Source organism: Poromitra crassiceps, assembly GCF_964638095.1.
Source record: "Poromitra crassiceps genome assembly, chromosome: 2".
In the NCBI taxonomy this organism is placed as follows: domain Eukaryota; kingdom Metazoa; phylum Chordata; class Actinopteri; order Beryciformes; family Melamphaidae; genus Poromitra; species Poromitra crassiceps.
Genome location: NC_139624.1, coordinates 41,737,096 through 41,751,401, shown reverse-complemented (window position 1 = coordinate 41,751,401; position 14,306 = coordinate 41,737,096). Strand labels below are relative to the sequence as shown.

Genomic DNA, 14,306 nt, shown 5'->3' with positions numbered 1-14,306 from the left:
GGAAAAGGACCCCACCTTATCTCACCCTCCAACACCACCACCCCCCCCTCCCCGCCCCACATCCGTGCCCCGCCAAATTGGATTTTATATTACAGAGGCAGTCAGGTATGAACAAGTCATTTTCCTCCCCCTTTTTTTGCCTTTTTCTTTCTTTCTTTTTCTTTCTCTCTGTCTGTCTCTTCCTCATCCCAGGAGTGTGGGCAGCTTTTTGAGTGGTAACAGCCTAGAAGATTAAGGGGTATTTTCAGTCCATGGCTGGGTGATCTTTGCAGTGGACATTTAGTTTGATCACCTTCATATGTCATTGACCTGGATGTGTAAAGCAAACATGCAGCACACACAATGCACACAGTGCTCTAAGGCTGGAATAAGGCACAGAGATTAGCATGATAAATGCACTCACACTCCATCCCTCCCTCTTCCTCAAGGTGCTGAATCTTAATTCAATCTTAATTTCATTCTGTGTGTGTGTGTGTGTGTGTGTGTGTGTGTGTGTGTGTGTGTGTGTGTGTGTGTGTGTGTGTGTGTGAACTTATGTACATGTGAGCATGCGTGTGCATGCAGTGACGGCTACTGGGGTGTGTACAGACAGACACTGGCAGACACTGATAATGATTGGCTGTGAAGGTGGCAGGAGAAAGGGTCTTATTGCCCATCTGGTCACAGCACTGGACAGCTAATCCTCTGTGACAATATTTACCTGAGACCACACACACACAGACACACGCATGCACACACACACACACACACACACACACACACACACACACACATACCCACCCAGGGGGCCCTGGCAGCATGACAGCCGTTTTTTGTTGACTGCTGTTATGTGAGGGTCTGCGAGGGCACGTCAGAGTTTATATTAGCGATGTGTCTGGCAGCTCTGTTGTATCCTAGTCTACTGAACATTATCTGCATACATTTTTATCATGAATATGGAGCAAAAATCATATCTCTGTATTTTTAAGCTCAATGGCGATACACAATATTTATCTTGGTAGTTTCTATGAAGTGGGCTAAATGTTCAGTTGGTGCTTTCACGGAATATCTACACAATGAGATTTTTGATAAACTAGGCATCTTGTGCGCTCGATTCCTAGGGTCCTAGGCTACGCGGGCCCGCATACACAGCAAGCCCGCTGCGCAGCCTCGCCCGCAGCTCAGCTACTGCATGGCCTCGCCTGTTCTATTGGCATGCGCAGCGCACAATAGACCCTTTTCACGGGGGCCATTTTGTGTTGAAAAGGCAGAATAAACACAGGTGCAAACACTAATGAGGGTTTCCAAATTCCAATCATGGAAGTTGGAAACCCTCATTAGTGTTTTGCTTGCACCCGTGTTTACCCTGCCTTTTCGACACAAAATGGCCCCCATGAGAAGGGTCTATCACAATGCGTGCCCGAGCCGATCTTGTAGCCGAACCGAAATTGCACCGACACCGGCACTGAAAGACCTAAATGGATTGGAAGTTGGAAAACCTCATTAGTGTTCTGCTTGCACCTGTGCAACTTCCTGCCTTTTAGACACAAAATGGGGAATTGGGTGGGAAGTGAAATAGGCGAATTGCTCGACTTTGCATCACTGATAACATCACTCACTGATGACATCACAATTGCTCAAGTGACCATCACTGATCACATCATGGAGTGCTCGAGTGACATCACTCAGCGCACAATTGCTCAACTTCGCATGACATCATCCAATGTGGGACAAAAATGTGGGAGAAAAATGGCAGAGAAACAAACAAAAAACAGACAGACAGAATCCACTTACTCCCTTTTATATATGATGATGATGATGATGATGATGATGATGATAATCATCAGTAATCTTGCGCGGTATATGCGCGCTCGATTCATAGACTCGCTCGCTGCGCGGGCTTAAAAAAAAAGTATGTTGGCCGGTAGATATTCTATATGGCCAGAATTCTGGAATGATACAGGCCGCATTGGCTGTCAGAAAGTCTAGCGGAATCCCTGATCACGATATCAATATATCGATATATTGCCAAGCCCTAAACCACATGTCTGAGTGTGTGTGTGTGTGTGGGGGGGGGTCCTTCTCTGAGGCCAACCCATCATTAGGTGTGTGTGTAGAGACGACCGGAACGGAAATTCAAGTTGACCCAGCGAGACGCTGGTGTCATTTCCTTATCTCTCTATCATAAGACAGCATGTAGTGGGCTAGCTGCTAGCTAACATGGGGTATGCTAGCTAGGGGATCATGTCTATGTTCCCCGGGTTCTATATTCCCCGTTTTTCACTAACCCTAAACCTAACCTCCCCCAGACCCTAACCCAAAACCTAACCTCTCCCACCCCCCACGCCTAAACCTAACCTCCCCCAGACCCTAACCCAAAACCTAACCTCTCCCAGGGAACATAGCGGGGAACATAGGACCCTATTTGGGAAAAGCGGGGAACATAGGACCCGGGGAACATAGGACCCGGGGAACATAGGGATGACCCGCTAGCTAGTGCAGCAGGAGCTGTGTGTGGCCGCCCTCAGGTCGGAGAGACAACTACTAGGCTGAACCTGAACAGGCCAGTGGCAATGTGCACCCCCCATCTCCCACAATCCCTCGCTAGCCACGTGACTGTAGCTTTGTAGCTTGAAACTGCAATTTGCATTTATGTCCTCCAGGGTTCGCTGGAAGTCCATTTGTGGTCATCACATGTGTATCTTTGGCCTCTAGTGTTTAAATGAATTGAAGCTCTCTCATCTGTGCTACAACAGTTCTGGACAAACATCTGTGTCTCTATCGTCTGCTTCCCTTGGGTATCACTTCCTTTCTTTCTTCAATGGTTGCTCTGCTATCAAAGGCTTATGGAATCCTTTTTTTTAACCTTGACTATGGCGAGCTATAAGATATCTTTCTCCTCTAGCAATGAGAATTTTTCTTTTTCTTAACCCTTACTTAAGCAAGCAAGTTGACTAACAACACATTCTTATTTACAAGGGCCCGAGGGAGCAGTTGCAAAGGGCTTAAAAAATAAATAAACAGTAGAAATATTTTGCTGTGTTTCCTCCATATGTAATTTTATTCAAATCCCCCATCCCCTCCCCACCATTTCTGACCTCCATTGGCTTTTTTTGTAGCCTGGTCTTCTATTTGCAAGACCGCATTTGCAAGTTTTTTTTTAGGAAGAATTGGTTATCAGAATCTCTCTCTCTCCCTCCCTCTCTCTCTCCCCCCTCTCTGTCGTACCCCCCCCCCTCTCTCTCCCCCTCCCTTTCTCTCTCCCCCTCTGTCCCTCCTCTCCTCTCTCTCTCCCCCCTCTCTCTCTCCCTCTGGTCAGAAGTTCAAATCCCTCTGTCTCCTGGTGCAGATGTTCATCCCCTACCAGAGGCAGCAAAATAATGACCTCTTCTCCTCTGTCGGTCATTTATGAATCATTCATCATTCCACCCCTGCAGGATATAAAGTCCTTTGCTTATCTTTCTCCATTCTTTCTCCTCTTTTCTGTTCAAACATGTTGCATTTTAATTAATGAATTAATTTATTATTTTTTATCAGAAACAACTGGGTCAGGGTTTTTATTAGAGCTGCAACGATTAGTCGAGTCATCGATCAGTCGATCAATAATTAATTGCCAGCTATTTTTTATAATCGATTAATTGTTTAGACTTTTTTAAAGAAAAAGAAAACTGTTCCACCTTAAATGTGAATATTTGCTGCTTTCTTTAGTCTTTCTATGATAGTAAACAGATCATCTTTGCATTGTGGACTGTTGGTCAGGACAAAAGAAGACATTTGAGGACATCATCTTGAGCTTTGGGGAAAAAGTGATTGACTTGTTTTGCCATTTTGTGACACTTTATAGACCAAATGACTAACCGATTAGGCCTAGTCGAGTAAATGATCAACAGATTAATCGATAATGAAACTAATCGTTGGTTGCAGGCCTAGGTTTCATTAAATGTTCGTCAGTTATATTTGTTAATGCTATCATGTGTCCTTAATGACAAGCAGAGCCATGACAGCATCTTGTGTGTGTGTGTGTGTGTGTGTGTGTGTGTGTGTGTGTGTGTGTGTGTGTGTGTGTGAATTCCATCACTGATCTTCTCCCTTAATGTCTGCCACCCTCATCTCCTGCAGATGGCAAGCAACAGACGTTTCCCTTAGATGGGATTGGAAAATAATTGGATAAGCGCAACACATACAAACACACACACACACACACACACAAGGATGCCTACACACAAGCGCATAAATAAGTACACACCATGCACATATGTGTCCACATATTTAATCATGCATGCCAAGCGCACAAAGACCTTATAAATAAGAGATGGGAGACATTCGGTTTGAGGGAAAAGAAAGGAGAGGGTAGCAAACGGAGAAAAAGGAAAATGAGAAAGTTGTCAGTCAGGAGCAATGAGTCGTCTCCTTTTGCCCGTCTGTCCCCGGCTCTAATGGCGCCCCCATGCTGCGACACCTCCCTGGCATCATCAAAGCAGCATAGCCTGGGAGGAGGCGTGTTTGGCCGACACCCCCTGGAGAGACCTCCAGCACTACGTGCAACAGTGAGACCTTTTTCCCCTTCTGCTGCCAAAGTGAGCGAGTACAACATGAGAGGAAACAGAAGCCTTCACATCACATGTGCACACACACACACACACACACACACACACACACACAGGGAGAGAAAACCCTCCCACACACAAAGCAAGCGAGAGACATGCCCTTTCTTACCCTCTTTCTCTTTCACACACTTACAAGGTAAGAGAGAGACACACACAGCAAATCTCTCTCATACTCACAAACACCTGTTCTTTTTAAAGGTGCATTAAAGGTATACCATGCAACAATTTAATAAAAAAATAAAAATATTCACTCATACAAACGTTTTCCCTCTAAATCATCACTTCTCACTCATTAGAATTGTGTGGTGGTGTGTTTATGTGCAGAGACGCTGCCGCTGTGTGTATTTTCGTTCTTTGCCATTGTTTCACTGTGTTTATGTGGTCGAGGGAGGTTGACACAAAATGGAGAGCGAGCCACGCAAACCTGTTAAAATGCAGGGATTCCCCCCGGCCCCAGATAGTTTCACAGCAGTTATGTTAGTAAAAGCACGAATAGACACACACATACCTCCAAACCATCGTGGTATAAGCTCCAAACAGCTCGCAAAATGCTCTGTCTTTTCCTTGATTTCCTTGTTCCAGTCTGCAGACTGAGCTGATCCGCGGACTGAGCTGATCCGCTGTGAGCGATGTTATTGGCTGGGCTGCTTTGCTGTGAGCGATGTTATTGGCTGGGCTGCTTTGCTGTGAGCGATGTCATTGGCTGGGCTGCTTTGCTGTGAGCGATGTTATTGGCTGGGCTGCTTTGCTGTGAGCGATGTCATTGGCTGGGCTGCTTTGCTGTGAGCGATGTTATTGGCTGGGCTGCTTTGCTGTGAGCGATGTTATTGGCTTGGCGTTACACCCCCCTATGTGTGGCTCTGAACATGTCGCCGCCCAGAAGAGTCCAGACTAGCTAAAACAAATGTTAAAGCTCAGAATACAGGCAGGGGGCAGCGTCTCTCCACATAAACACACTGCCACATAATTGAAAGCGCCAAAAGTGATGATTTAGATGGGAAACTTTTGTATGAGTGTATATAATGTGTTTTAATGAAAAAGTTGCATAGTATGATTTTTACTCTCTCACGGCACAAAATGACTAAATGACCATAATTTTTCTGTGGCGGTTTTGATAGGGTTGTTCATCAATACCACTGACTGACCCAAATTTAACTTCACCAGTTACTGAGACTTCTGCCTTTCAGGCCTGTACTGTTTATTTTATTTAGCTCACCTGCTCATCTGTATTGTGAAAATGTGACTTATGTCAGTTACAGGCCACCGTAAGCTACCAGAAACCTGTTGATGTTGCAATTCCTGTTTTGCTGATAAGATTCAAGATTCAAGATTCAAGATTCAAGATTCAAGATTTTTATTGTCACTCCATGGTACAAGTACCACGTGTGAAATTCTTGTGCAGTGGACTCCGTTTACGACATAGTACAAATAGGCAACAGCAATAAGTAATAGGCAATAAGAAATAGGCATCAATAAGCAATAAGACAGCAATAAGGCAATAAGAAATAGGCATCTTATAAGCAATAAGACAAGTCGGTGGCTTATACGACAGTGGCATATTCATTGCACATAGGTGCACATGTCATGTGCATACGTTAGACGTGTTCAGACATTCCAAATTCGACGTTTTATACATACATGTGCAAATAGCATGTACCTTATTAAACATACACTTAAATTTACAATTAAACGTTAGGCACCTTATTAAACATACACTTAAATTTACAATTAAACGTTAGGCATCCGTAATAGTAGCAGCTGCAGTACGGCACGACTACTGCACTATTTGTGCATATTTAGGAGTCTCGTGGCCTGCGGGAAGAAACTGTTCCTCAAGCGATTTGTGCGTGTTTTTGGAACCCTGTATCTCCTCCCTGAGGGTAGCCGGGAGAACAGGCTGTTGTGGGGATGGTTTGTGTCTTTGATGATCTTCAGGGACCTCCTGAGGCACCGCTGGTTATACAGTTCGTGCAGTTCTGGCAACTCGTCTCCTGTTACGTGCTGGGCCGCGCGCCTCACCCTCCGTAGCGCCCTGCGGTCCATGGTGGTACAGTTCCCGTACCAGGCGGTGAAGCAGCCAGTCAGCAGGCTTTCAATGGTGCCTCTGTAGAAGTCCCTGAGGATTTCTTTCCTTAGCCCAAACTTCTTCAGGCGCCTGAGTCCGTGTATTCGCTGTTGGGCCTTTTTGACAACAGTGGCGGTGTGGCCGGCCCAGGTCAGGTCCTGGTGGATGTTGACTCCCAGGTACTTGAAGCTGTCCACCCTTTCCACCACTGTGCCGTTGATGGTGATTGGGGGGTGTGTGCCCCCCCCTCTCCTGTAGTCCACAATGATCTCCTTGGTCTTGGAGACGTTCAGAGAGAGGTGGTTGTCCTGGCACCATTGTTCCAGGACCCTCACCTCCTCTCTGTAGGCCGTCTCGTCGCCCCCCGAGATCAGCCCCACGACTGCTGTGTCGTCTGCAAACTTCACGATGGTGTTTGAAGTTTGAGTCGCCACGCAGTCGTGGGTGTAGAGGTCGTACCAGAAGGGGCTGGAGACGCACCCCTGGGGTGCTCCTATGCTGATGGTCAGCGGGGAGGAGGTGAGGTTGCCCACCCTCACCACCTGGCGGCGGTCTGTCAGGAAGTCCAGGATCCAGTCGCACATCGCTGTGTTTAGTCCCAGGTCCCTGAGTTTGCTTACCAGCCTGGAGGGTACTATGGTGTTGAATGCTGAGCTGTAGTCCACGAACAGCATTCTCACATAGGTGTCCTTCCCCTCCAGGTGGGACAGGGCGGTGTGGAGCACGTGTGCCACTGCATCCGCTGTGCTCCTGTTGGGGCGGTATGCAAACTGCAGCGGGTCGTGGTCCGGGGGGAGTGTGGGACGGATCTTTGATATGACCAGCTTTTCAAGGCACTTGCTGGCTATTGGTGTGAGGGCTATAGGGCGCCAGTCATTGAGGCTGGTCACGCTGGTGATAAAACTCATAGATAAATGCAGCTTTAAGGTTGATCAGCTCTATAGGTACAGCATACCTATTATAATATATATTGTATAGTATATCAACAGTATCATATTGGGTGTGGCCACTATTGGCGATGTTGCATTTTTAATGCTGACTCCTTTATCTGTTCATGATCTTGTAATCTGACCAGGGGAAATTAACAACATGGGCTAAATACAATCGAATGAAGTCAAATAATATCATTATGCTTTCCTCTCTTGAGAAATCATTGTGGATTTTTCCAACTTGTGTACTGTCTCTGTGGCTCTTAGGATTGATTAATTGTGGTATCGCTAGACCAATAAAACCATCCATGGCTCTCTTATTCTTATGGGATAGTGGGAAATATCTCCCCCTCCATGGCAACCGCAGCTCAATGTAGCTGTTATCCTCTTTTGTAATAGCAATGGATTTGATTGACATTGTCCTTTCAAGAACCTACCGGCCATCATATAAACCCAGGTCATCTTGACAACAGATTTCTCCACTAGGTCTTTTATTCCTCTTTCTTTGTCATTGTGACTTGAAGCTGCCTGTTGAAGAATGTCTGTGACTGCAGCAAATCTTCCAGTACTCTTTACCACTTTGTGCCCCCACACATAACACACAGCACACAGGCACACACTACCAAGAGGTTTACCCAAGGAGACAGTTCATTAGCGAGTGACTTCCCAGATACATATAACACTTATACGTACGTATACACACACACACACACACACACACACACACACACACACACGTCACACACACACACACACACACACACACACACACACACACACACACACACACACACACACACACACACACACACAACTTTAATAGGAAGTATAATCTCCAGTCTTCATCTCTGCATGTCAAACACCCTGGCCATAAGCACAGCTGTCATTGATGGCTGTTTGCTTTGTAGATTGGGCTGCCATGACGCACACCTCAGTGCTGTTTACCTAAGCCAATGGCCTCTCCGCTTATCAGGGGCCAATTTAAAATGACTGTAATAGGGAAGGAGGCACACGCACACCCACACACGTGCATACACAAATGTACACATACGGTACACACACACACGGGCACAGCTACACAAGAACACACACCATGCAGGGAATCTTAAGCTTAATTTATACTTATTAGAAAGTGTCACTCAGCACATGGTCGCAGACGAAAAATAAAGTGTGGCTCATGGTGTTGCATTTATACTGCAGTGAATGTTGGCCTCGGTTCCATGGTCACATGACGTGACACTCGAACGCTACAGCCAAGAGAAGAGGAACGCACAGTGAAACCACCTCGGAGGCAAGATGTAACGTACTTGGCTGCAGCCGCATATAAACGACACACAACTCACCTCCTCTCTCGTTCTTTGTGATTTTCATACATCAGTCATACATCAAGGACAGGCTGATAAAAATAGTGGGGACACGTTCATTCATTTCAATCGAGTGAAAACCAAAACAAGGAAGTCAAGCGACTTGCGTGACACATCGTGACGTAGTCAGCGACACTAGACATTTCACCAGGTAGCAGACACTGCTCGCCGACACTTGAAAGTGTCGACTCAAGTCCTCATTTCTGTCGGCGACCGTTTCAAAAGTGTCGGCAGACAAAGCATAAATTGGGCTTTAGACTTACAAGACTATCGAGCTCAACAGTGACCGCCCACTTTTTCTCAGCTCCCATGCCGGAAGAGAATTCCCCATTCATTTTCTTCATACACATTTAGGAAAATCCTTATATAACGATTTTTCACACTAGGTCCGTATTCTTCTGGGCTGAAGAGTCAGGCTTTTGATGAGATTACGCCATCATGCCCTGCCTGTCATTGGCCGCAGCAGCCACCGCCTCCCATGATGGATAACGCGTTTTAAGCACACACAAAAAAAAGCAGGGGGGTGGAGATGAATTTTCGATCCCCCCCGCCCCCCCCCCCCCCTCCCCGTTTTTATTTTTTGTATGTGAATGAATCAATGAATGTACAGATTTTGACGTGGCCAGATTATTTCGGTCTCAGTTTAAATTTGGTGCCACTCTGTGTGTCTTTCTGTGTGTGCGTGGGCATGCATGCATGAGTGTGTGTGTGTGGGTGTGTGTGTGTGTGTGACCTTCGGAAGGGCAGGAAGAGTAACTGGGGAGCTGGTCCTGGCTGCGGCACATCGATTGTGGACCCCTGCGCCTTTTCCTGCTCAACAGTCACTTTTCGTACACGCGCGCACACACACACACACACACACACACACACACACACACACACACACACACACACACCACACACACACGCACGCGCACGCACACACACACAAAAACACACACACACCGCCTCATTGACCAAATAGACTTACATATGAGTGACGGGGCCAATTTCTCTCCCTTTCTTCCCCTTGCTAATTTATAGCCATTGATCTACACTGGGCTGAATTTATATATACTCATCATGCTTCCTTGCCCCCTCTCTCTCTTTGCTCTCTCTCTCTCTCTGCCACACACACACACACACACACACACACACACACACAGCTCTTTTGTGTGTTTTACAATGCAGTGCACTGACACATGCTCCTGCTGTCTCAGCACAAGTGACAAGAAGAAAGTACAAGAACATGCTGAAGGACTCAGGAAGTTTCCACGGCTGTGTGAAGTTTAACCACTGTTTTTTGTGTGTGTGTGTGTGTGTGCGTGTGTGTGTGTGTGTGTGTGTGTGTGTGTGTGTGTGTGTGTGTGCTCGCTCGCTGGTATTGTTGTTTACCTAATTATGTCAACACAAATACAGTATGCATGCACCAACACACACACTTTTCTCCCCTCGAGATATTGACATGAATCACAAGTGACCTACTGTATGTATGCAGTATACCTGAGTCCCCTCTGCCTGAAGGACAGTCTACCTTCTCACTATGCTTCTCACTAAATTGTGTGTATTGATCTTTGTGTGTGTGTGTGTGTGTGTGTGTGTGTGTGTGTGTGTGTGACCCCAGGCTCGGCAGATAGCCAGGTGGTGGGGGGTGAGAGTGAGCGGAGCAGGGAGCAGATCCTCCAGACCCTGAGCGACCTGTCCAGAGGCTTCCAGGATATCGCTGACCGCTGCCTCCTGGCCCTGCACCTGGAGGTCAGGTATGCAGAAAGAACACACACACACACACACAGGAGTAGGAGAAATTAAGTACTAGCAGAAATCAGTATCATCTTTTATAAACCGGCTTTTATGGTCTATGGTCTTTAACTTTTTTCTTTTTTTTTTTTTTTTACTCGTGTTATTTTATCTTGTCATGGCTTGTTCTTTAGGGTTTGAATTAATTTGATGCGCATAATTAATAATCCATTTGAGACATGTTCATCAATTAGTTCAATTTCTGTCATCAAATTAAATGTTATGTTTGTTAGCTTTCTTCAGGGGGTTCATATGGTTCATATTTAGCCAATGCATTAAATTACACACAGTCTTTATGCCAGTGTGTATACCTGGTAAGAGATAAAGAGATAGGTTGTAGATTGATATTTCATTGCCGGTTATTCCAGGCTAGTGATCTTCACCCAGGCTCACCAGACTTTTTGAAGCTAATTAGATGTGGCCAAAACCACAGAGTCAGTAATTAAGAGGATGATTTTGTTCCAAATGAAACAGCTACCCTCTCCTCCTTTGCAAGCAATCACAGATTGTATGTTGATACTACTCATCTGTCACTCCTCCACTGAGTGAAATGCCAACTGTTACAGTTTGAATTAAAATTGTTTTACCAACCAGTTACCATGATCATACCACTTCATCTTAGAGCAGACATGAGTACATCAAATGGGGAAAAAGAGCCTTTGGCATGGCAACTCTGCCCAAACTAACCAGAACCTATGAGCTGTGTTTTGTGTGTGTGTGTGTGTGTGTGTGTGTGTGTGTGTGTGTGTGTGTGTGTGTGTGTGTGTGTGTGTGTGTGTGTGCGTGCGTGTGCGTGTGTGCACGCATGCGTGTGTGTGTGTTGAATGGTGATGTCCAAGTTAATTTACCACACAAAGTACTTGTTCCTCCCACTAACACTAATAGACCTCCATCATCCCTCTCTCCTTCACTTCATCCCTCCATCTACCACTTTGTCCCCTCTGGGTATTGTGTAGCTTATGCAATATTGTTTATGATTGGCGCAGAAAGCCCTCCCTCAGGCTGATGTCTAGCTATATGCTACACTCCATTGCCTCTCCCCATCTAGCGAATTTCCCCTGATAGTGGTACCAGCTAAATGAAGCCATGAGAAAGAGAGCAGGTGAGGAAGGAGGAGGAGATGGGAGGGGTGTGGAGGTTAAAGTGGCAGGGGTTAAAGAAGGGAGAGGGAAGAGCTAAAGTAGGAGAGATGAGAGACTGGAGGCACTGAAAAAGGGGAGTAGATGTTGGTTGTGCCTTTGGGGGAGGAGGCATTCACTCATATCATTTATAGCCTTCTGCTCAAGGCACTGTGATTGTGGCATTATGAGAGTATTGACTCCTTATGTCTGGACAATAAACAGATGTCTATGGAGCCAAGCTTCATCACTGAGGACCTTTACTGGAAATCTTTAGATGTGTAAAATTACACATTGTTCTTTGATCATGAATTTATTTTGTTTGAAATATTGTTATTTTGCAATCAGAAAGTGCATGAAATATTTAATAATTAAATTTTAGTCCCCATGAAGTGCCAGGTGGGTGGGGTTTGACTTTTAATACAATTCTATTTTGGGGTAGGAAAGTTATCATTCACAGAACAGTATTTGTGAAGCTTCCAGACAAACACTCTCTGATTGGATAAATTTGGCCTAATGGTAAATATCAATTAATGTGACAAACCCATCTGGCCCTTTAAACATGGCATTTGCTGAACCTTATCTACAGTTAAGGGCAAGGTCAATTTGATTTATATAGCACATTTAAAATGACTTACATTGACTAAAGTGCTGTACAGGCAACAAAAAAATCACAACAAATACAAACCAAAACAGAAAAGAAAACACCAACAATAAACAATAGAAATTAGATGTCAAGGTTAACTAGAGTCCATGGCCAGTGAGAATAGGTGTGTTTTCAGCTGCGATTTGAAAATGTCTAGGGTCTGAGCACAGCAGATCTAACATGAACAGGCAAACTGTTCCACAGAACAGGGGCAGCCACTGCAAAGGCTCTGTCGCCTCTGGTTTTGTATTTCGAACTCGGGACATCAAGGAGCATCTGGTCACGGTCCTCAGCGCTCTATAGCTGGAGTATAAATATACAATAGTTCAGATAGATAGGCAGGCGCTAGTCCATTCAAAACCTTAAAAACAATCAACAAAATCTGAAAGTGTACGGTTTTCACTGATTTTGCATGCTATCCTGTTCTCTCCAAAATAGAAAACAGAGAGTAATACTCCTTTTACCCACGTTTCTCCCTCAACCACATTCCCTCTCTCTGTCCATCTCGGTCGCACTGTTGTTCCCCCATAGGCTATTAAGTTTTATCACAAGGGCTTAAATGGATGGAGAAGAAACTGAGACATTGTATATGATATGTTATTCTATTATCTAATCCTCTACTCTCCCTCTATCCATCTCTCTGTCCAGGGTGCATTGTTTCCACTACCTGATCCCCCTGGCCAAGCAGGGCAACTATGCCATCGTGGCCAATGTGGAGAGCATGGACTACGACCCCCTGGTGGTCAAACTGAATAAAGACATCTCAGCCATAGAGGAGGCCATGGGGGCCGCCCTGCAGCAGCACAAGTTCCAGTACATCTTCGAAGGTCAGTGTAGGCCAGAGGTGCAGCAGAGGAAGGTCAGTGTAGGCCAGAGGTGCAGCGGAGGAAGGTCAGTGTAGGCTAGAGGTGCAGCGGAGGAAGGTCAGTGTAGGCTAGAGGTGCAGCGGGGGGCCGACCCCTATTAAATGCAGCCCATCCACCCTTATATTTGAGATAACCAGTTCATCCACCCGTTTTCAAGCTGACGTCAATCTTTATGATATGAATTCACAGTGTGGTTTTATGTACCACAACATGACCTGTGGAGATTGTTTACAGTGGGGTGTGAAGATAGAAGACATAGGGAAGACTGGGGTTGGCAGGGGCCATAATGGGAAAATGGATTGGAGAGATGCATGTTGGTGAATGGATTTTGGATGACAGTTTGTGGTCAATGGAGGACATGATTAATGAGGAAAGCCTCACTCCCACTGTTTCCCCCTTTCTCTCACCCCACAACCCTCTCTCCCTCTAGGTCTGGGTCATCTGATCTCCTGCATTCTGATCAACGGGGCCCAGTACTTTAAGAGGATCAGTGAGTCTGGTATCAAGAAGATGTGCAGGAACATCTTTGTCCTCCAGCAAAATCTCACCAACATCACCATGTCCAGGGAGGCCGACCTCGACTTCGCCAGGTCAGACTGAGGCTTACACACAAGGGTTTGACCCATATGAAGCTGCTGATATTTTGTGCCGATATTCAATATCTTTTATGTTTGAATTGCTATTTTAATCATCAATCAATCATAGTGCATTATTAGGATCAGTTCAGGTTAAGGATTTTGCAGATGATCTCAGTGTAATATTGATCAATTATACAACAAAATATCAAACAAAACCACATTGTATCCATCACACAGCAGAACTAGACAACACTGACTGTCCAATAAGCAATTTTCAGCCTATGTAGTTTGATATATCACTGTCACTCTCTCTCTCACACACACACACACACACACACACACACACACACACACACACACACACACACACACACACAC

At 45.5% G+C, this 14,306-nt stretch overlaps 1 protein-coding gene across 3 annotated transcripts in view; it reads left to right on the top strand.

The window, feature by feature from the left end:
- The window catches only part of exoc4 (exocyst complex component 4), a 298,065-nt gene that overhangs the window by 253,013 nt on the left and 30,746 nt on the right, over nucleotides 1-14,306 (top strand). For all 3 annotated transcript variants that reach the window (XR_014553501.1, XM_083654561.1, XM_083654560.1), the window contains 3 exons: nucleotides 10,548-10,683; nucleotides 13,133-13,311; nucleotides 13,781-13,940. Coding sequence is in view for 2 of the 3 variants with exons in the window: in XM_083654561.1 (XP_083510687.1) it covers nucleotides 10,548-10,683; nucleotides 13,133-13,311; nucleotides 13,781-13,940 (475 nt within the window). In the remaining variant the exon portion in view is untranslated. The remainder of the gene's footprint in view (nucleotides 1-10,547; nucleotides 10,684-13,132; nucleotides 13,312-13,780; nucleotides 13,941-14,306) is intronic.